The sequence below is a fragment of the Borostomias antarcticus genome (genome assembly GCF_949987555.1).
Source record: "Borostomias antarcticus genome assembly, chromosome: 20".
In the NCBI taxonomy this organism is placed as follows: domain Eukaryota; kingdom Metazoa; phylum Chordata; class Actinopteri; order Stomiiformes; family Stomiidae; genus Borostomias; species Borostomias antarcticus.
This window is the reverse complement of record NC_140253.1, coordinates 3,985,602-4,008,258: the sequence shown is the minus strand read 5'-3', so window position 1 is coordinate 4,008,258 and position 22,657 is coordinate 3,985,602. Positions and strand designations below refer to the sequence as shown.

General features: G+C 47.8%; 2 protein-coding genes across 2 annotated transcripts; one reads left to right on the top strand and one right to left on the bottom strand.

The window, feature by feature from the left end:
* The first annotated feature begins 2,652 nt into the window (after window positions 1-2,652).
* Window positions 2,653-6,595, top strand: ucp1 (uncoupling protein 1). The gene is made up of 7 exons (XM_084454292.1): window positions 2,653-2,764; window positions 3,121-3,257; window positions 3,607-3,814; window positions 4,204-4,401; window positions 4,652-4,753; window positions 5,175-5,355; window positions 5,843-6,595. Exons 2-7 carry the CDS (start codon window positions 3,132-3,134, stop codon window positions 5,955-5,957), a joined length of 930 nt encoding a protein of 309 aa, XP_084310418.1. The 5' UTR covers window positions 2,653-2,764; window positions 3,121-3,131; the 3' UTR covers window positions 5,958-6,595.
* elmod2 (ELMO/CED-12 domain containing 2) lies at window positions 6,058-12,198 on the bottom strand. Its single transcript, XM_084454293.1, has 9 exons — window positions 12,033-12,198; window positions 11,068-11,215; window positions 10,689-10,717; window positions 9,962-10,059; window positions 9,654-9,783; window positions 9,367-9,500; window positions 9,188-9,256; window positions 8,571-8,704; window positions 6,058-8,215 (listed from the first exon to the last, which is right to left on the bottom strand). Exons 2-9 carry the CDS (start codon window positions 11,210-11,212, stop codon window positions 8,058-8,060), a joined length of 897 nt encoding a protein of 298 aa, XP_084310419.1. The 5' UTR covers window positions 11,213-11,215; window positions 12,033-12,198; the 3' UTR covers window positions 6,058-8,057.
* Between the last annotated feature and the right edge of the window lie 10,459 nt (window positions 12,199-22,657).

Sequence of the window (22,657 nt, the reverse complement as noted above, 5' to 3'; positions counted from 1 at the left end):
ACAGGATTTGTTGGGGGGGGGGGGGGGGACTTTTCAACCTTTGACCTCAGAGGAATTCAGGAGGTGAAGAGCGGTTGTGTACTGTACTGTATTAGCTGAGCTTGCTGTACTTTATATGAAGTCATATAGGTGTTACTAATCATCCATAGAGCAGTATCATGTTTCTGGCTACGCCCAAATCCGGCGATGAGAATATCCGCTTATGATAAACTAGGCTGTCTTGTAAATTGAGACAAATGATTATATAAACACTTCTAGGATTAGCCTTGCCTTGGACTACAAGGCCCTTTTCAGGGTGGGATCTTGGTTGACATTATGTCCTCCAGGGTTCATTCTAATCTGTCTGAAAGAGTTTTGTCTGACGCTGATTCCTTATGTGACAGTTCCAGTTTCTGCTAACCAGTTAGCCGTTCGTAAGCGGTAGCGTCGTCACACAATGTTTTTCACCTTTACTCTGAACGCAAACCAGCCATTAGGAAAACCTACACTTGTAATGGGGCACAAAATCCAAAATGGTGGTTCTGATTCGAGATGTACTGTACGTAATATTCATGGAACTCACTATGTATCTAGGCCTAGTTAATAATGTACCAAACTTTACTGTGGTAGTTTAAAAACGGAACTGCTCTCTCATAGCATCTTTAAAACCAGAGCACCTGCACTTTGTCCATTCTGTTTCGAAAAGAAAAAGGTCCAACACTCACATCTTTCTTTAACGCCTCCTCTTAGCACGTAGTCTTCTTTCCCTCTACCACTCGTTCACGTGCTCGTCATGGTCTGCACTCCAAACGTGTCTTTTTCTTTCTCTTTGTTATAAGCAAACATGTTTTTACCTTTTTGCTCTGTATATATTTCAACGCTGCCGTTTTTACTTTCTATGTTCCAATGTGAATGATTTCAAGTGTCCTATATTGTACATGACTTGTGATTTTTAACCTTCCTGTCCTGTACCACTTCAAATAATTAAAAATATAGGTATGACATCTATGACACAATGAAATATTCCCCAAACTGCTTCATGTATTATGAAAAAATGGAGATTGACCACCCTCTGGTGGTGAAAAGTGGTATTGATCAAAGGATGGGTATTAATCCATAGGGGTCTGCTGAAGATTTAGAGGGCAAAAAGGCCTTCTCAAGTGGGGTATTATCCGATCAGAGATGTCTAGTTCTCACATGGAGTGTGAATCAGACTGCCACAGTACATGGAGGCAATTGCTCTTTTCCCCCCCTCTCTCTCTCAAGGGAATTATCCCAATATTTTCACACACCCCTCCCTGTCTCTCTTTCTCCTCCTCTCTGTCTTTGTCTCTCCCTCTCTCTCTCTCTAGTGCTCTCTCTCAGCATGGCTGTCTCTCCCTCTCCTCTCTACTCTCTCTCTCCCTCTATTTCCTGTCTGTCTCTCCCCTCTCTTTCCACCTATCTGCAGTGCCAGCCACACTAGGAGGTGTGGTTGCGGTTGACCAATCACAGCTTGGCGTTTGGAGCGGGCCCATCTGTCTGCTAGTTGGATCCAGAGATTCTGAGCCCAGCATCGTTTCCTTGTCTCAGGGTGCATATGGACACACAGCTAGCAATGATTAATCCCTCCAACAACAACAACAAAAAAACGAAGTGTGGGCTGTTAGCTGGTCCTAACACGTCTAGTGTGACATCACTCTCCCTGTCCTCTCTTCACTCCAGAGTTTGGGCAACCTGTTTCACCTCGGGGCCAAAATGGAGGCATCCGCAACGTTGACTTGGGCGAGTGTGATGCCGCTGCCGTCAGGGTATTAGACCCGGTGGGACATGTCAGTGTTACGTAATCCAGAGGGTGTATCTTTACGCAGCAGGGCTGCAGGGCGAGAGGAGACCCTCTGATAAGAGCAGGGCTCTTATCAGCTCTCCTTTGAACTTCAAACGCCAGTTCACGTCACACCCCACGTCACACCCCCCTCCCTCCTCTCTGCGTTGGCCCCAAGTTGTTCACAACAGCGCTCAGCTTTCCACCCCAGCCAGGGAATAAAAGGCTTTGGACAACACTAGTCTGAGGGGCCCCAAACTACCAATGAACTATACATATATGTATGTATGCGTAGTATAATGTATATCTAACTGCAAGTCTGTTGATATGTTGATATTAGGCTGACGACGTGTGCAGAGCATCATCTGGACAAATTGAGTTTTTCTCTGGATTGCTACTTTCAGTCAGTAAAGACCCTCACACCAGTATCTGTCAGCCAATCACAAAGGTAAATGATTGAATGAAAACAAATCAATAAATTAGCAATAGGCTACTGCATTGGCCCTGCACTGAATAATGACCAAACCAGACATTGCAGTACCAGTGTCCCCTTGGGTTTGAAGTAGGCTTACACCCATGTTGATATCAAATCCATCTGAATGAGGTCGACTCGCACTCAGTTTAGCGAATTAGGGTGATTTAAAATGTCAAATAACCTAACTGAACTTTATCTTAGTTGACCCCAAACATGGAGTAATGATCATGCAATGAACTCGAGTGTTACTCAATGCATTGGCTGTTGTGCGCAGAAGGTCTGAACTGAACATTGACTTTCTGACAGCGGCTGGACTTTGCTTGGGCCCTGTGTCACGGCACCGCCTCTCTCTGGGGATGTCATATAGTCAGCGAGAAATCCTACAGCATAAATACAAAACCAGAGCAGCATCAGATCCTTTCTACCGAGTTAGGCTCACCTGGGATTATAATCTGGTTTCCGCCGCCAAGATTATTTTAAGGAATTTAATCCCTTGGATTACCAGCGTAAGTGGCCTTTCATTGCCGGATTTAGATAATTGATTTGAATTCTAGATATATTTTTGCTAAATGTTTTGTTGATTCTTGTTGCCATATCGTAGATTTCTATATAATATTTTCATATGCACAGGGGATTTGGTGATGCCATTTTTATTTGAAATATGAAATGGAATATATTACATTATAGAATATATAGATTATAAAAATAGTTGTGGAATGTAAAAAGTTACCATATTTGGTCAAATTAGGCATTAACCCCCTTACACAGATTTCTAATGTACTGCATTGTAACAATACAGAGATTATTTTCGGATTAGATGGATTGATCTCTCCCCCTCTCTCCCTCCCCCTCTCTCCCCCAGTGTGAGGCGTCATGGTGGGCCTGAAGCCGTCAGACGTGCCCCCTCCTCTGGGGGTGAAGATGCTGAGTGCCGGGGCGGCGGCCTGCATAGCGGACCTGATCACCTTCCCCCTGGACACGGCCAAAGTCCGACTGCAGGTACGGTAGCCCCTACGCCACCTGGCCACTACCGACAAATGCCTCGTCAGCGTAAAAACCCTTTTTTCACAGGGCTAAGTAGCACTACCACGCGTCTGCTGTCTCCGTTTCTAGCCTTTGGAGATGACTAGACAGAGCCCGGGTAACTTCCTAGAAACCCACATGTACCCTAACTCTGAACTGACTGAACGTGTGGAACTAGGTTGTTCGATGTCAACAGTGCTCGACTCTGTACTCTACTGTTTATTTGAGTCTCCGCCGGCCGTGTGTGTGGGCCAGGCTCTCTGTGACATCACCCCTCTCTCTCTCTCTCTCTCTCTCTCTCTCTTTCTCTCTCTCCACCCCCCAGATCCAGGGGGAGAAGGTGGCGTCGGAGGCGACCAAGGGAATCCGCTACAGGGGGGTGTTTGGGACGATCAGCACCATGGTGCGGACGGAGGGGCCCAGGTCTCTGTACAACGGCCTGGTCGCCGGCCTGCAGAGGCAGATGTGCTTCGCCTCCGTCAGGATCGGCTTCTACGACAACGTCAAGAACTTCTACACCGGCGGCAACGACAGTGAGTGACGACGCGGAGGGAGGGAGGGAGAGAGAGAGAGAGAGGGAGAGAGAGTGTGTGAGAGAGAGAGAGAGAGAGAGAGAGTGTGTGAGAGAGAGAGGGAGTGGGAGGGAGAGAGAGAGAGAGAGGGAGAGAGAGAGAGTGTGTGAGAGAGAGAGAGAGAGAGTGTGAGAGAGAGTGTGTCAGAGAGAGAGGGAGTGAGAGGGAGAGAGAGAGTGTGAGAGAGTGTGAGAGAGGGAGAGAGGGAGAGAGTGTGAGAGTGTGTGTAGTGGTCGTACCGTCGCTTCACCATTAGCGTTGTAAGCTATTTCCTCGACTCTCTAAACCCCGCTGTTTCACCCTCCTCCCCCTCAACCCCCCCCCCCCTTTGCCCCCCTCTCCTCCCCCAGCCGCGGGCGTGGGCGTGCGCATCCTGGCCGGCTGCACCACGGGCGGCATGGCGGTGTGCTTCGCCCAGCCCACGGACGTGGTCAAGGTACGCTTCCAGGCCCAGGTCAACCTGGACGGCGTGGCCCGGCGCTACGCGGGAACCATGCAGGCCTACAAACACATCTTCCAGAACGAGGGCCTCAGGGGCTTGTGGAAAGGTGGGAGAGAGAGAGAGGCCTAACGTCTAACCTCGTGTCTGATTGGTTGGGGGTAGTTCATGCAGCGTCTGTATACTAGGCGTGTCATTGGGCCTTTGGATATATACATACAGTATACACACATATATATGTACGTATATCCATCCATGTAGACACAAGGGACTTGTACAGAGCTTCACTTTATGTGCGTTTGCGTTCGTGTTCCTATGCATACTATTAACCGAGACGCGTTCTGGTTGCTCCATCGCAGGCACGTTGCCCAACATCACCAGGAACGCCCTCGTCAACTGCACCGAGCTGGTGACCTATGACCTCATCAAGGAGGCCATCCTCGGGCACAAGCTGATGTCAGGTGAGAGAGTCCCGCCTCCCGTGACCGGCAGCGGATTGGCCAGAAATTCACACGCCCCCCCCACACCCCTCCCTTAGTCTCCCCAATGCAGTTCTGATAAGAGAATACAACACCAGCACATTGTGTTTCCTCTCCTGCTGTGTGGAATATTGCACTTAGTCAATGTTAACATTTATCTAGGATCCTTTATAGCCCCCTGTTCCCACGATAGCGGTAAAAAAAAACAGAGATAGGATTGTGTTCGAGGAACATGAACCAGTTTATTCAGCCTGGGGGGGGGCAGTGCGACTGAAAATCGCTTTTGCTGACTAAGGATTTATTTTGCTGACTAAGGATTTATTTTCTTTGATAGCTCTGGAATGGATACAGTAGATTGGTGATGGTAGACTATTGCTTGCCTTGAACTGTTCTCTGTCTATAGACACCCTGCCGTGCCATTTTGTGTCGGCGTTCGGCGCTGGCTTCGTCACCACGGTGATCGCCTCGCCGGTGGACGTGGTGAAGACGCGCTACATGAACTCCCCGCCGGGTCAGTACAAGAGCGCCATCAACTGTTCCTGGACCATGCTGACCAAGGAGGGACCCACGGCCTTCTACAAAGGGTGAGGATACACACAAACGCACACACACATCCTCTCTCTCTGCGTGGCACACACACACACACACACAAACGCACACACACATCCTCTCTCTCTGCGTGGCACACACACACACACATCCTCTCTCTCTGCATGGCACACAAACGCACACACACATCCTCTCTCTCTGCGTGGCACACACACACACACACACATCCTCTCTCTCTGCACGGCACACAAACGCACACACACATCCTCTCTCTCTGCGTGGCACACACACACACACACACACATCCTCTCTCTCTGCATGGCACACAAACGCACACACACATCCTCTCTCTCTCTGGCACACACACACACATCCTCTCTCTCTCTGGCACACACACACGTCACACAGACACTATTTTCTTTCTCACACATACACACCTACACCAAATCCTAACCCAAGCCCTTCTCCACATTACTAGCCAGTCTAAGGTGTACTAACTTTGTCCCCTCTTGCTCCCTGTAGTTTTGTGCCTTCCTTCCTGAGGCTGGGCTCCTGGAACATTGTGATGTTTGTGTCCTTCGAGCAACTGAAAAGGGCCATGATGGTTACCAAGAAGAAGATGGAGGAGGCCAGTTAAATCTTAAGGGCCAAGAACAGCTCGACTGACTGACCTCGAATAGGAACCCTGACACACAGCAAAAACAAGGTTCTACACAAGACCATTTTTCAGAACCAAATTAGAACTCGTTGGTTCAACCTTGAAAAAAGGTTCAAGGTAGACCCGGTAATGGTTCTATTTATAGTTCTGCCGGACCTGTTAAGAGTTCTACTCATCACCAAAAAGGGTTTTTACAGCAGTGAGAACCAAAGAACTCTTTTTTTTTTTCTTAGTGCGAGAAAGCTCTGACTGTAGAGTTGAGCTGTGTTCTCACGGTTCCTTCAGCAGCCTGTAGTTTTAGGATGAAAACTGATGAGCAATCCTTTGTTGAAAAAGGAGTTTTGAACATGTATTTTAAAGCGCACATTCTCCCGTTTGTGGTTTAAACTGACCTGACAGTATTGTACAGGGAGAGAGGATCCCAATGAGAAATATATATGCCTTTTTATATTTATTAATTATTTTTATCTCATTAAGGCGCTTTTCACCAATCCAATTGCAACATACAGTACCCCTGAACCTTGTAGGGGTATCCCGATTAAAAAAAAAAAAAAAAAGTATATTTATACAGGTGGTAAATATGTATTTGACTTTATAAATATACCATGCTTGCTTTGTGTGGTGTATGACTTGTATGTTTTTATCACCATTAGATTAGTAGTAGTAGAAGTACTGTAGTAGTAGTAGTACTTGATTCATCCCTGGGGAGAAATTGCACAAAATTAATTTCAATGTGAACACACACACAAAATCGGCAGTACTTTAATCAGTATTTTAATTTATTAACGTTGGGGGTGGAAGTTTCAATCATTATAAAGGGGTGTCATTGTAGGGTCTACAAAATTACAAATCATCTTCAAAAGCAGAACACACCATATAAATAACAGACAACAGACAATACAAAGTCAGCTTTAGGGCACACAATACTGTACCAAAGTCTGAAATGAGGTGGAGATACAACCAATGTTTAACACGCTAACATGTTACTTTGTAAAAATATGATCCTCCGTCACTAATATGAGTGACAACAAAATTGTGATATGGAATTTTTGATGTATCTTAAGCGCCCCCATTTTGTATTTTTGTAGGCTTGAAAACTGTGGCGGTGAAACTTTAACATAAACACCCACCACAGTGCACAACCACACATTAATGGTATCAGTTGAAACGCATTAAAACATGCACAGAGCTTTTCGTTGTCTGTGTACAACAGAGTTGAGCATCAGACACACAGGTAAGCTACCACAACATTACCCCCCCCCCCCCCCTCTCCCACCCCCTTGACAGACGGGACCTCACGCTCGGGACATAAATACTGGGTTCCTGAGCAAAAGGAGACTTCAAAATTATGAGCATGTGTTGTTTTATATATATATATATACCTTATATATACACAAACGCGAGACATACATCATTAAATAAGTTCATACCTAGGTACTAGCAGCTAGTATTTAACCATACTCTCTCTGTTACTACTAAAAGTATACTCCAGTATACACACGTTCTTCCCCAGTCCAATGAAAAGTGCACAACCCATCCACTACTAATATACAATAGCCTATCCTTCCTGTCCACTATCTGCTCTGTATTTGAACTGAATTGGAATGGTTGTTCTATGAGGTACAGGCTCAGAGGTACTAACTTCCTTCATGTTCTCAGTTAATTATCGTGTCTAAAAACGGTTTCTTCACAGAAAGAGGCGTTAGAGGCAGATTCACGGAGCGCTTGCCCAAGGTGTTAGCAGAAGTTTTTTTTCTTCCAGAAAGAACCTCAAGGTGGTAGATCAGAAGCGTTTTATGTTATGAGACAGCTAAGGCATTACAGCAAAGTGTAAATGGGGAACTATAAAGTTATAGTAGTTATTGCAGTTATGGTTTATTGTAAGTGTTACACAGATGTAAGCTATCACCTTGCACAAACGCTTAGCATATCTGGGCCCCAAGTTCATTATTGGGACTTATGGAGGAAAAAAAATAAAAATAAATCAAGTCTGTTGAATATTTGGAAGAACACTTCACACAGAGGTGGTCCCAGACAACTTATTGGTTACTGGTTGGTTGATAATTGGTTGGTTCCCGGTTACTTTGTGGCATTGACCACCAACGTCAGGGCGACGTTGGGGTCCTGCAGCTGGTTCTTGACTCTGTCGTGGAACAGTTCCCTGTAATGGTTGAATTCCATGATGCTCTCGGGCTCCTCCTGCACCCAGAACTTGTCAAACTCGTACGCCAGGTAACCTGGAGGAGAGGAACACGACACCGTGGGGGTTTAGAGCCTTCCTCCCCAGTCCTGGGTTAAATACACAGAGATGCGTTTTATTTGATACTTGAGGTGCGTTTGATTTACCTCGCAACGTACACTTCCCGGATTCCGGACGGAAGACGGAATCGCGGAAAAACGTCAAAGGGCAAAAGGGCTTCCGTGTAGGGAGACGGGCTATATTGACAATGATTTACAAAACGCCTACACACACAATTTAAGCATTTAATCCAAATAATATCAACTGAAACAAGCGTGACTGTGCCCCTTTAACAATCAAGCACACCTCAAGTATTTGACGTGTAGAAACCAGACGCGTCCGCAGGGACTTACAGTAGAGCTGGTGGAAGTGCGTTAGTTGGGGCCGGCCAGGCACCGTGTTGTAGAAGTGGGGCTTCAGCGCTCCGCTCTTCAGTAAGCTGTAGGCCATCTCCGTCAGGTTGATGCCCACTATGGCGTACGAGTACCTGGAACACAGCGTGCAAGACCGAATGCAATGAGACGGAGGAAAAACGTCAATCAACAGAACAAACCAATAAGCTATGGCGAGGAAGTATCAGTGTTGCAGCCATCAATACAAAACAAACCAACGAGCTACAGCGTACAGGCGCTATACCTGGAACGCAGACTTCAATACAAAACAAATCTGTGAGACCATGTAACGACTTCAGCAGCGGTTGTGGTTGTTTTTTCTGGTTGCAAAGTTGAAATAAAGGTTAAATAAAAAATAAAAATTCTGTGGTACGACAAGTCACTGGCAAGCCTTCTATGAAAAACAATGAACTATAATATGCAGACCTGCAAACTCTGGAGTAGTGAAAAAGGTGACGACATACAAAACTAAAACCCTCTAGATTCACAAACTACCATGGTTAACATAAAAAAGGTGACAAGTTTGCAGGTCTGAATGTTAAAAAGGGAGCCGGGAAGTCTTGAGGAGGGTACCGCACCCGAGCTTGGGATGGCTGGCGTGGGACAGCACCTGGCGAGCCGCCTCCTCGTAGTTCTCGCTGAAGAAACTGTACAAGGAGAGAGAATCGACATGGTCGAACGACATTAACAAAACGAACGTCATAAATGAGCGAATGAGCGCAGGTCTCGGGTGACGGTGCGGTCGGCGCTGACTCACGCCAGGTTGGTGAGGCCCAGCATGCCCATCCCCCGGAAGTCCGTCTTGGGGTCGTCTCCTTGGAAGCCGATGTCGCCCCACTGTTTGGTCACCCTGGACTCCAGTTTGGTGGAGGGCATCAGCAGGTCCCACAACTAAACGGACAAAACGCAAAAACAAGTGTGTGTTTCGGAGCCGATGTTCTTTGCGTGACTTTGTACATACACCATTGTTCAAACGCATGATTACTGACAAGTGATTTTATTAAAGCACGGGGTACGTAGCAGCTACGCTAACAGCTAGGGTACCTTCATAAGCATGGCCTCGTGTTGCGTGTTGTCAGAGTCGTAGACCTCCTTCCTCAGCTCCTCCACAGACCTGAACAGGCTCCTGAATCCAGTTATTTGTAACAGACATACCTGCAGATTCTTCTTAAACCTAGAACAAGACACAAACGGGGAAAAATCAACCTCAATAAAACTAAAACAAGATGCAAACGTGGAAAATGTAACCTCATATTTAACCTAAAATCAAGACACCTGGGGAGGGGAGTGATTAAAATCTTTGCTGAATTCAAATTTGAGACGGGAAAGCGTGTCATGTTCAGAACGCTTACGAGGGATCTTTCTGAGCTTTGATATTCTTCTCTCTCATTATCTGGTCCACACACGCGTCCAAACCGCCCTCCTCGCTTTCCACGGCTGCTTTCAAAACCTGGAGAGAGAGAGAGACAAAACGGGACAAATCATGATAGCGTGTGAATGCATTCCATCACACTTTAGAACTTTGAAGCCTGACCGCTTCCCGGGTTGGCAAGTACGCCTAATGATCTAAATCAAATCAAACTTTATTTGTATAGTGCATTTCATACACAGAGGCAAGACAAAGCGCTTTACACAGAGCAATGGGAGGGCGGGCATAAGTTCCCACCCCTACTTATTCCAGAGGGAAGCAAAAAAATAATAATACAGTTTCACCCGGGGGCCAGAAACGAGACGATCGAGCAAGCTCCTAGAAAATGTTCTCCCCCCTCAGAAGCTAGTGTTGCCATAGCGATGACCGTTGACACCGAGCGCTGCTGATAGCTCCGGGCCTCGCTTTAGTGTGGCCGGTTGATTGCAATATGCCGAGCCACAGCCAGGGCAGCAGGCAGAGTCTGCTGATGCGGTCGGATTCCTTGTTTGATTATTGAAAATCCCCGTAAGATAAGATGCTTTTCTCTGATCCTGTTATTCAACATGACCCAGCAGATGGGCTTGGAGGAAAATGCTGTGTTTTCTGCAACTCGTCACTCAGTAATCCTAACGTTTCTAGCGATGAAAGAATAAGGAGCGATGTCTTACCTTGCTCTTGGATGAGAGGAGAGAGTATTCTGAACGGGGACAAATCAAATGCAAGGTTAGAGACTTAGCCCTATTGTGACATGGAAACCAAATACAGTATCTGTGACACAGGAAGCCTCGCTGTGGTCTGTTCCCTCCACCCATAATCCCTGAAGGGTGTTCATGACATGTACTCTCTTTATTTAACCTTGATTCGTACAGTATTTCAAAAAATCGTATTTTCATACAGTCTAGAGGGAGGGACCAGGATCCAGATACTGTTTGGGATTTTACATCACAATGAACACGCGATCACACGGGAGACCCGGTCTTGGTACGACCGTGGCGCGAAACGCTTTGTGTGAATGCAACCTGGGGGGGGGGGTTAAAGCACCCTCACCTGCTCTGGTGGTCCTGGCCGCCCCGGGCCCGTGGGCGGCGCAGATCCTCTGCAGCTCGCATCTCCCAGTGACGTGGCGGACCAACCACTTCAGCCAGTATCTGAGGAAGGACGTGTAGAAACACTGCCATATATACCCCAGCATCCTCTACGACACAAGGCAGAGAAAATGGCAGGTCAGAACAGCGAGGAGTCGCGTAGCAGAGCGATGAAGAGACGACTTGTACCTTTCTGAAGTCTTTGGGCCAACACATACGCACGCAGAGCAGAAGAGGTTGGGCATGTCGCTATGATGAGGATGCATAGCTCCGAGATGTATCCGAACATCCATTCAATACCGGCTCCCTTTACACTACAGAGCAACCTATGCATTTATCCTTCAGCAACACTCCACATACAATAGACAGAAGTGGAGTGACAGCTATAACGTTTAGCCTAGAGAACAGTAGGGAGCTGTAGCAAGCTCAACCACACAGACAGAGCATCACACTGAAACTCCGTCTCAAAGTCCTTTGCTTTCAAAGCACGTCAGCTGAACCCCCCCCCCCCAAAAAAAAAGTCATGTGGTCATTCCCTATCGATCAGCATCCCATAGCCTACCATGGGAGTGGCCAGGTGACAAGTCTTTCGACACGTATTGGACGGATAGTCTTCGCTAGGTCACGCCATAACGTTACAATAGTCCTGATGATGACCCACTGATGCAACTCCAAGTCATCGGACATTGCCCACACTGTAGGCAGCTAATAGCTAGCTAGCTAATCTGAGACTCCTACTCTAACATGTTACCTTCAATTCGGTAGCTAATAGCTTAGCTGTGGTAGCCAACAGTTAGGTAGGTCACTTGCATGAGGATAGAAAAAGCTAGGCTAGGCAAGATTGATAAAGGTTTAGCTTTGAAGCTAACTAACTCCTAGCTAACACAACAGGTTGCTAGCTAGCATGACGGAACCAGCGTTATTTACCTCGAACGGTCAGCTTCAGTTCACCAGCCAACGGTTACTCCTGTATCTAGGTGAAGATGCCAGTAATGAGACGTAATTGGTTAGTTAAATCAATTATCAATTACTGGATATATGAAATATCAAATCGTAAAGATACCTAGCCAGACGCAAAACAACTGTTGTCTGTTGCCAACTGATGCGTTGTGAGCGGCTTCTTCTGTGAACGTTGCGAAGCAGCACTTTGCTATTCCCAAGATCCTTACCGCCGCCTGTTGGTGGAGAAGGTAATAGCAATGAAATAGGCCTACCAGTTATGTCCATGGATGTTACAGTATGTACATCCAGTAGGCCGCCCTAAGTAGCGGTATCTCATAATTCTTTCTAGCCCAGTGTCCCAGTGTCCCAGTCCCACAGTCACGTACAAGCAACTGTAGGCCTACTGTCACAATTAGGCTATTTCATTCATTAATTCATACATTATCTCTCAATCCTAGTTTTCCCCATTTATGAATCTCATTGGCTGCTCTTGAGGGGATAAGCTATATTAATTAGTTGAGTGGGATCAGGTGTGTTAGGGCTGTCTGCGACTGTGAACCGGATGATATTCAACCTGTCTTTGCTGTACAAACCACAAAAGGACAACATGCTGTAGCCTATAGCACTGACCACGTTGGGAGATGGTCCACAACCACCAATAGGGGGTGGGTGGGGTTGTAACTTGTAATAGCCTGCTCATCATTGACTGAAATGTCAACTAGGGAAAAAATCCATGTCTACCTCAAAGTTAAACTTTGACTTCATTTTCAACAGGAGGATAATGAAGTAGCCTACAGTTGCGTCAAAAATCGGCTAATAGACTATGCCTTTTTAAAAGCAGTTGTGTGTGTAGGCTATAGCCTAAACTAGGCTACATGTCCCTATTGGCTTCATACAATAGCCTGTCTCCTATTGTGGAGTGTTGGCAGTTAATTAAGGCTGGTTCCTCGTGACACCGGGGGACCTCCCCCTCCCTCCTCATCGAAGCAGATCCCTGGAGTCATGTAGGGGTCACGGGTCAACCCTACACAATTAGGCTTCACAGAGCACGCTGAGACATCCTTTTCTTATCGGTCTTTTTTTTATTTTTCAATTCCTCATATCGGAGGTCAACTGCATATTTAAAGAGACAATTCGCAATGGTGTGGTAGCCTATAGCCATGCCCGTTTTGAATTGAGCAGACCAGGCATAGTTAGGACATATGAAGAGTGGGCTGTGTGGGATAGGGACTACATGTCAATGGAAAGACTTTAAAGAATTTAAAGATTGTGCTGCAGCGACAGTCTGCTGCTGTTCTGAAGGAATCTGACAATGCAACCAGCAATGTAGCAGGGGCCGAGAACAGTAGTGCACCTGCTCTGAGTTAAACATCTGACTGACGCATAGGGACTTGACATTATAGTCGTATATCCATTGGGCGCTATTTTCTAGTGTTGAGATTAATCATGTCTGCTATAAATCCCCTTTAACCACACACACCGATCGTGGGGAGGAGGGGGCAATGCAGTGTATGGATCCCACGGGACACTGCAGAAGCGCTGGGTGGAGATCATGGAGACACGAGAGGACGATGGAGCCTAAGCACGCTGTAAAGAGTAAAGCAAGTTTTTTAAATAGCCTATAATACTAGCTGGACTTGGAGACTGCTAATAAGGACCCCGCTAGACAGGCATGAGTCATAGCGCTCAGTCATGGGTGGGCAACACGTTCAAATCCCACCCCTACAAAATCAGTCCATGTTTGACCCAATTATCATTTACCTCCCCATGATCGGACCCATATTCCGACTCGCTCCGAAATAGAAGGCGTGGCTTTTCAGCACCGACACCCGCTTTTGATATCAGTCGAGATAGGATAGGATACTCGGCGCCACGGAGAGACAGAACTGTGTCCTAAACAACACAGCAATTAGGCTACACCAAAAATGGAATGAGACGGAGGCAACGCCGTTCAAGGTAAGCGTTTTTTTCTTTCTCCACTGGAATGAATGTTTGTCCATCTGTGTCAAATGAGGAATTCGCCCGCAAGGTCAAATCCTTCAGTTAAATACCGGTGGTCCTGAAATTCCTGTGTTGCAAAAGGTGGGATGGGCTGTTGTCTGTTCATTATAACTGCCATGGTTATGATAACGATCTTTTCACCTGGTATGATCGCTTCATTAGAATCATCCATGTCTCCCGTTGTTTGCATTGTGATATTGGTTGTGTTTTATTTTACATTGGTGCAGGTGTTTAGAATGCAAGAATGGTTTGGGTTTAGGGTGCTTAATTGGAGGCTTTCCGGGAGAAGACGCTTTGCCCTATGCATGTTCAAGTTCACACCAGACAAACAGTAGGCTATAATGAAAAGGGCAATTTGTGTGAACTAGCTGCTCAATGTATGTTTCTGAGATTTGTTGTTTGGGGAATATGTAATTACATGATTACCCCCGTGTCAAATGGGTGGTCTCTAATCTTTATCATATATTAAATGTTGCCTATAGACCCACATATTTCTCCGTTAAGGCATCCAACGCAGGCGATACAGGTGCAAACGAACACTTCAGATTGTCTTATTTTCTGATCCCAGAAAAAAAAGCTTGAGAGAAAGACCACGCATTAGGTTTGGATTGAGATACACCGCACATCATTTAACTGAGTAGAAATCTTACACTGGCAGTGTAATTTTGTGTGTTACCTTTTTTTCATTTGCTTTCTATGTCACTATTTCTTTTCTTATCCTCAGGTGGTCTGTAGAAAGTCTGTTCTGATAGAGGAGGGGGCGCGCTGTGCTATATGCACTATATATCAGCCCATCTGCTCTGGTCCGTTATTGCAGCAGGCGGTGTTGCTAAAGGCGTGGGCCGCTGATGTAGAATGACTTCATAGAATGACTGCATATGAGGTGGGGGAAGAGGGGGGTCACTTCACACAAGGCCAGATTGGATGGATTTTCTCTCTGAGACAGAGAATGAGGGAGACAGAGAGGGAGGGAGAGAGATTCACAAGGCCAGGGGTCTGGGGAGCTTGGGTCGCTATATTAGGTCACATCTTAAAGAGGTGCTTTCAGTGTGTACAGGGAAAATCTAAGATGACTAATCACGCCACGAACTGCATTGTAATATCATGAAAGTCTCCTATTTACAGCTCTGAAACTAGGCTACAACAGGAGCATTTCAGTTGGTGGTTATACCTTTTGATAAATCACTGCTTGAAGAAGGGGCCACAGTGGCACACTCAATCTCTCGGTCTGGTGAGGTGAGGATTTATTTTTGGAAAATCTGCCTTCGGCCTACATTGAAGCCTTCAACACCACATGAAAAGTGACTTTCTTATTCATTTGGAATCAAAAGAAGCCAATCATTGTGTAGCTCAACAGTATCAGATATGAAGACAGTAGGTCTTATTCTAAAGCTGCACACTGCTTCAGTTTTTCTGTTTTTTACATTTAAAAAGAGAATATACTGAGAGCCAGGGTTTCGTTTATCTGACACTTTCAATCCAAAGGCCTCCGTCTCCTGGGATATGTTTATGAGGAAAACAAAAACAGATATTATGTAGCCTACTTTAGCTGAAGCCTCTCTGATGTATTTTAAAGGCAGTTCATCTTGGTTTTGACATTTTTGACTTCATAAGAATCTCAATTAGGCCTACATCATTAAAATGCATCAAACGGGTATTTATTGGACTGGGGAGAGAGTCAAATTCTGAGTTGGCACATTGAAATAAACAGTATCACTTTGAACATATTGCTTACTCCATGCTTATGTCAGCTTTGCATAAGCAGAAGCTCCAGTCTCCTTTGTAAACGCAATCCTAGCTAGGTAGGTACTTAGTTTATTAATCATTGAGGGGATAATCCACTGTTACACCAGCCACATTAAAGGGACATCAAAAAGATTAAGAAACAAACGATTGATTGATTTTATTTGCAAGAACGTTCAAAATACATACAATATGTTCAAGTATAAATATGCGGTACCATACAATATACAGACATGTAAATACATTTATAGATGATTTGCACAATCATTCAAGGACTGCAATATACAAGAAATGCAAATATACAGATGAACTGTAAAATAATACTACAGAAGACCAAGGATCCTACAGAATCCTCACACGGTCGTTGGTAGCGCCTCATAATTGTGATGGATAGCCGTGTCGTGAAGAAGCGAAGCTGTGAAGCTGTGCTAGTGGGTATTTTATTGTCTTTTGATTTAATTTCAATCGTTTGAGTGTTTCATCTCAGTGCTCACTCCCCAGAGTCCGCTGTCTGGTGTGATAGGCCTAACATGAGTATGAGTAGTGTCCATTAATTATTATTACTACTTCTGAGGGCGTCTGTGTCTCACTAGGGTATTGCCCTTGATTTTCTCTGGCTTGAAACGGCAGTTTGCTTTCCAAATCTGAAATGTTCACTAAAACCTAACATCCTCTGCAACATTTTTTGGGGGGAAGTTTTCTCTTTTGTAATTGTGAAAAAGACATGATGGAGAAGAGAGAATAAGCCACTTTAATGTCGTAAACATGGTTTAAAAGAATGACTCGCTCTCATCTTGCTTGAAACTAAGACTGTTTCTGTCTTCCTGCTCCAGGGAATCGCTCACTCAGTCTGTGACAGGATTCGGCACGCTTGCGTTCAACACCTGGGATCCCTACAGGTCGAGGGGACAGAGAGGAAGAGGAACACGAGATGGGAACTAACCCAAAAAGGACAGTCACGGTCCAGATGGTGCCTCAGATGCGTGGGGTGGACGCGCTGGGAAACAAGGAGACCAACGCCAACTGGGCCAAAGAGCCAAACCTCAACCTGACCCAGACTCAGCTCACCGCCACTCCCACGGCCTCCGAACCCTCGCTGGACCACGTCCGCCTGGCGGCCAGCACCGGCAAAACGGCCGCCGCAAACCCCACATCCGGAATCCAAACGCCGGCCGAGGGAGACGCAGGCGGAGGGAATCAGGAACGGGCGATCGGCGGAGGGCAATGGACGCCGGAGCGGCGCCCGACGTGTCGAGGCGGGGAGAGCGAGGCGACGGGGAAGGCGGGGCTCCGGGACGGAAACGGCAACCTGAGAGTGTCGGCGCCCCCCGCAGACGAGGAGGAGGAGAAAGAGAGGATGGCTGCGCGTGTGAGCGGCCCGTCGTCCATTGTTACATCATCAACAGTTGACGGCGCTCAGACCAATGACTGCAGAGCGAAGGGGCTCGGCGAGGGGGGCGAGGAGAGGGGCAGGCGTGCGGACGAGCCCAAAGCGGCGGTGCCCGCGGCGGCGCACTTGCCGCCTGCGTCTGAGGAGACACCAGCCGGGGACGGCAACAAAGGCGTAGCCACGGCACCGCCGCCATCCCATAATCAAATGCGAGCGGCCTCTGAAGCGCCGACACCCGGAAGCGATAACGACCCCGGAGACGCCGTTGCCACCGTCGCCGAGGCGAACGAAGACGCTCCGGCGCCGCCCTCGACATCTAAAGAGCCCGGCGGCACGAGGGAGAAGAGCCTCTCGTCCGGTTCGGCCGGCCCCGCCCCTGCCGGGCCACGGTGCGGCCCGCCGTCGTCGAAAGCGAGCGCCCCAGAGACGAACTCCCCGTCCTCTCCCCAGACGGAACACGAACCCGCGGAGACGCAGCGGAGAGGGGCGGGGGAGACCGCCCCGCCTCCGGAGAACACGACGGCGGCGGCGGCAGCGGGAGCAGCGCGACCCGTGGACAAGAGTCCCGCTCCCTCGGATTCTACAAAACCCAACTCGAAAACTCCGGAAATCACACAGGCCGCTTCGGACAAACACCTCCCGGCGCCGTCGTCGTCACGGCGGGATTCCTCGACGCCGATGTCCCCGTCGTCTGAGGCGTTCGCGCCGCCTTCGGGGAAGCAGCAGCAGCAGCAGGCCCTCTACCGGGAGGCTTCCACCATGACCTCCAGCCCAGCCCCCGGGAGGCGGGGCCAGGACGTGGAGGTGCAGGCGGTGGCGGCAGTCTGCAGCCGGGCCGTGTCCACCAGCCCCGGCCTGTTCTCCCTGGCCGCGCCCCGGAGGCCCGGCTGTGGAGCCGCCGCCGCCCCGGGGGAGGAGGACGGCGAGAGCCTGGCCGTGGTCCACACGGGCGGCGCCGCCACCGCCACCGTCGCCGTCTGCTGCCCGCCGCGGCCAGACGACGCCAAGCTCGGGGCCAAGCCCAAGGAGCCCGGGACGGCGCCGGCGGCGTGTGGCGTCCAGAGAGGGCTTCCGCCGCTGCAGCCCATCTACCAGATCAACATAGAGCCCTGCGGCCAGAACGAGCCGGCGGCGGTCAGCGCCGGACGCCACCGGGCGCCCCCCGCCACGGTGTCCCGAGTCCAGGCCGTGGTAGAGACGCCGTCGCCGGCCGCTCTGCCGGCTCAGGCTGCCAGGCCCCCCGCCGCTAAAGCCCCCCCTTCTCAATTACAATCTCCCCCGGCGACCGCGAGCGCCGCCAAATCCGACGACGGCCGGCTCGGCGGCGAGGCTCGGGTGACGTCAGCGAAAGCCGAGGGCGCCAAACCCCAGGCGGCGCCGCCCAAGGCCGGCAGCCAGAAGGACCAGAGCAAAGCGCAGGCGGGGAAAACGTCCACGAAGGAGGCGAAGGCGCCGAAACAGAAGGCGGAGTCGGAGAAAAAGAAGCGGGAGGAGAAGAAGAAGGAGAAGGAGAAGGAGGAGGAGGGGGAGGACGAGGAGAAGGGGAAGAACATCCACGACGTGGTCTGGGACGAGCAGGGCATGACCTGGGAGGTGTACGGCGCCTCCGTCGACCCCGAGTCGCTCGGCTTCGCCATCCAGAGCCACCTGCAGTGCAAGATCAAGGAGCAGGAGAAGAAGATCTTCGCCAAGGTCTCTCTCAGGAAGTCCGCCGCGGGCTCGCCGTCCGCCGCCGCCACCGCCGCCGGCCGCAGGAACAAGAGGCGGCAGCAGAACGTTTTCAGGTCGCTGCTGCAAAATGTCCGCCGGCCTAACTGCTGCGTGCGCCCGGCCCCCTCCTCCGTTCTGGAGTGAGATGACGGGGACGGAGGGAGGGGGGAGGGGGGGGGGGGTGTTGCTACATAAGGGCTAGCGAACATGGCTGCCCCATGTGCTCGTTGATGTTTCTTCTTCCCTTGTGATTTAGTACCGATGCCGAAATGAAACGGTGGGTGGTTAGGGCGCCTCCCCTTAAAAGTAAAGTTGCCGGCAGAATGTTTGGTATACAAAGGAGAAAAACAAAGAGAAAACGAATGGAACACCCGTCTAAAACATATTTTTAGAGATAGAAGATACTATTATAAGAGAGAGAAACATTCTAACAGTATTTAAAAAGAGGAAATGGCAATAATAATATGAGCTATAGTGAAACGCATGCGTGTTAGTTCTCCTGGCAGTCACAGGACCTCCCACTATGAAGTCCAGACCTGTACAGGAGCAGACCTGTACAGTAGCAGACCTGTACAGTAGCAGACCTGGCTTGAAGTGCTATTTGAAGTGATTTCATAAATCCGTCTGCGCTACATTGATCCTGTCCAGTTCATTAAACAGTATCTAGTGATCTAGTGCCGTATAGCTCCCAGTATAGAGAAGACAAACCTCACTGAATTGTCCCTCCAGACAGACACAAGCAAACAGTATTTTGAAAGTAGTTTAAATACTATTTGACCCAGGTCTCTGCTGTACACTACAAGGCACTGATGTGTGTGTGTGTGTGTGTGTGTGTGTGAGTGTGGGTGTGTGTTACTGTCATTGTATCATTCATTACCTTTTACAAAATCTTGTGAAACTAAATAATATCAACGTAGACTTCTCAGTGCAGTGAGTGTATTTTTGGTATACGTTCATAGGGGCGTATTGAACCCCTTTATTTATAAGATTGATATATTGTTTTTCCTAATTTTGCAGATTTTATTTTAAATGGGGTTTTTCTTATTTTTGTGTTGATAACAAAATCTCTGCTGTGCTCGTTTCTGTATGTTGTTTTAAAAATGGGCCTGTGTGTGTTCTGGGTGCTCTATTTAAACCTCTGTTCTCCTCAGTTTTGTATTAAACTAAAAACAAGGTCAAGCTTACATAATACATTTCTGTTGTCTGTATTGTAAAACTGTAAATGGCTATTTTCAAGCAATGTTCCAACTAGCACATGAGGACAAAGCTTGACATTAACTTTATAATCAGTCTAAGTAGGCATAAAAGTTCAGGCGAGGGGAGTTTGAAATCACAAGGGACTGTTGTTCTGTGTACCCAGTGCAGAGAGTGACAGACAGAAAATACATTTTGTACTCCTGCTAGCGTTGAGGTTCACTGACTCCTCAAATGGATGACCTGATGAGTGTCCTTCTTCAGGCACCGCTGCATCCTCTCACAAGGGTGTCCTTGATACTGTACACTTCTAACAGACCAAGCCTCATATTAGTATGGACCCTTACATTATCACAAACATGTAACCCTTCCTAATCCCTCATTAAAATGCCCTGAAGGGGGGGCGGGGGGGGGGGGGGGGGGGTTATAATTGCTAACAGCCTGACGACTTCAGACTAACAACTAGATTGGAACCCGGCTCTGCTCTGCATGTTTGAAAATGTACTTTAGGTTTATTTTATGAGTTATGTATTTCACAGTTTCACAGTTTTTAGGATTAGGCACACAGAAAATAACTTTGCAGCAATTTGCTTCAATACTATTATGACCCTTTCGCTTAGTGTAGGCTAAAAAAGGAAATCTTTTCGGAAGCTCTTCAGACTCATCTGTACTGTAGAGTCGTGTGTGAGGTTGAGACATGTTGAAGTCTGAGGGAAACTGAGAAAAAACGTTTTGTCAGACGACTCTGTTCCCCTCCTTCTAATTAAAGCATTGAATTAATCCACAGTCTATTTAAGAGTCTGTAGAAACGTTTTTGGGGTAGATTGAAAAATAGCTCCTTCTGAAAAACTACAGTATCCTTCTAAAAAATATATTACAGTATGGCAACTTAAACTTCTCTCCCAGTCGCCATTTATCATTTAACAACTTGAACTAAATGATTAAAGGCCGCAAAAACGTCTCGACGTTATCCAGCGCACTGCCTGTGGAGAGCTCTATTCTTAGTGTGTGGTGATGGACGCTGCGCCGTCTCTTCCTGTGCGCCCACAGTGACATGATGATTTGAGGGGACGGTGCTGAGCTCACAACAGCGAGCGTCTCTCCTGGTGAATGTGGGTCCCCGTCGGTATGAGGCAGGGAGAAGACTAGCTCTCGCTTACCGCCGGGCGAATCACAGTTGGGGTGGTTCCATTTCGCTGTTGAGAACAACACACACACATATACGCACACAGACTTTGTCTTACACACACACAAACACACACTCTCTCTCTCTCTCTCTCTCTCTCTCTCTCTCAAACACATACACCCACACTCTCTTATACACACACATACACTCTATCAAACACACACACATACACACATACTCTCTCTCTCACACACACACACAAAACACACACAGACAATTCAATTCAATGAGGCTTTGTTAGCATGACCATACAAAAAACAGTATCGCCAAAGCACACAGCACAAGGTAGTGCAATTGTATAATACAATTAAGTAATAAGATATATAGCATTAAAAATAAATAATAAAAACAAACTAGAAATGGTGCTCAGAGCGGTGAGCGCACACCTCCGCCCCTGAATGCATGCCGTGGGTCTGTGCTCGCCGAAATTGAATTCTAGATTGACCCATGCTATACCCCTCTATAGAGTTTCTGGAAGTTTTTGCGTAATCCTAGTCCCAAAAAATGAATGTAGGGCTGTGTTCCGTACTGTAGGGCTGTGTTCGCGTACTTCCATACTATATAGAATGCCAAAAAAGAATGTAGTATGTCCCAAAACTTAGTATGCCACATGCATTATGGCAAAAATACCAGGATGTCCTACTACATCCGGTCGTATTTTGCAGTATGTAAGCCAGCAGACTTTTCTGACTATTCTGACCCACATCACAGGGCGGGTCCACAAGCTGCCCAAACACAGCCCATTCACCTCCATTCATTTTTTAGACCAGGTTTATGCCAAAACTACCACACTGATTTTCATGAAACTCGGTTGGAGGGATGATTTTGGAGCGGATCTGAATCTCGGGGTGGGGTCCACGAGCTGCCCAAACATTCACAGGTGAAAAATGTCCCCCATTCATTCATTCCAATATGGGGAATTGAAACAGCCATATCTGGACATGGGAAGGTCACAGAAGACACAGGGTTTGGACCGGCATAAACCTCTCGACCTAACGAATGCGGCAATACCAAACATGTCCCGCTCGCACGAACGTGCGCCTGCACAGAGCCACGACAGGCTATCGTGGGCGGAGGTCTGTGCTCTCTGACCACCAATACTACTGCCTGGGCTCAGATCTGGAAATACTGCTCTAGCAGGTCTAAGTACACACATACACTCTCTCTCAGACACACACACACACACCTAACCCCTGCTATCAAGCTGTTGGCCCAGCCACTAGACAATCCTCTCACGGCACCACACCAGCCCCCTATTCTGTCACAGTGTGAGCGCTGGGCAGAGATGTATTGAATTTGGCCTCCGGATGCTTTTTCTTCCTCTTCCCGTAGACAGAGCATCCCTCTCTCTCCTCCTCCTCCTCCTCCCTCTATCTCTTTTTAAGT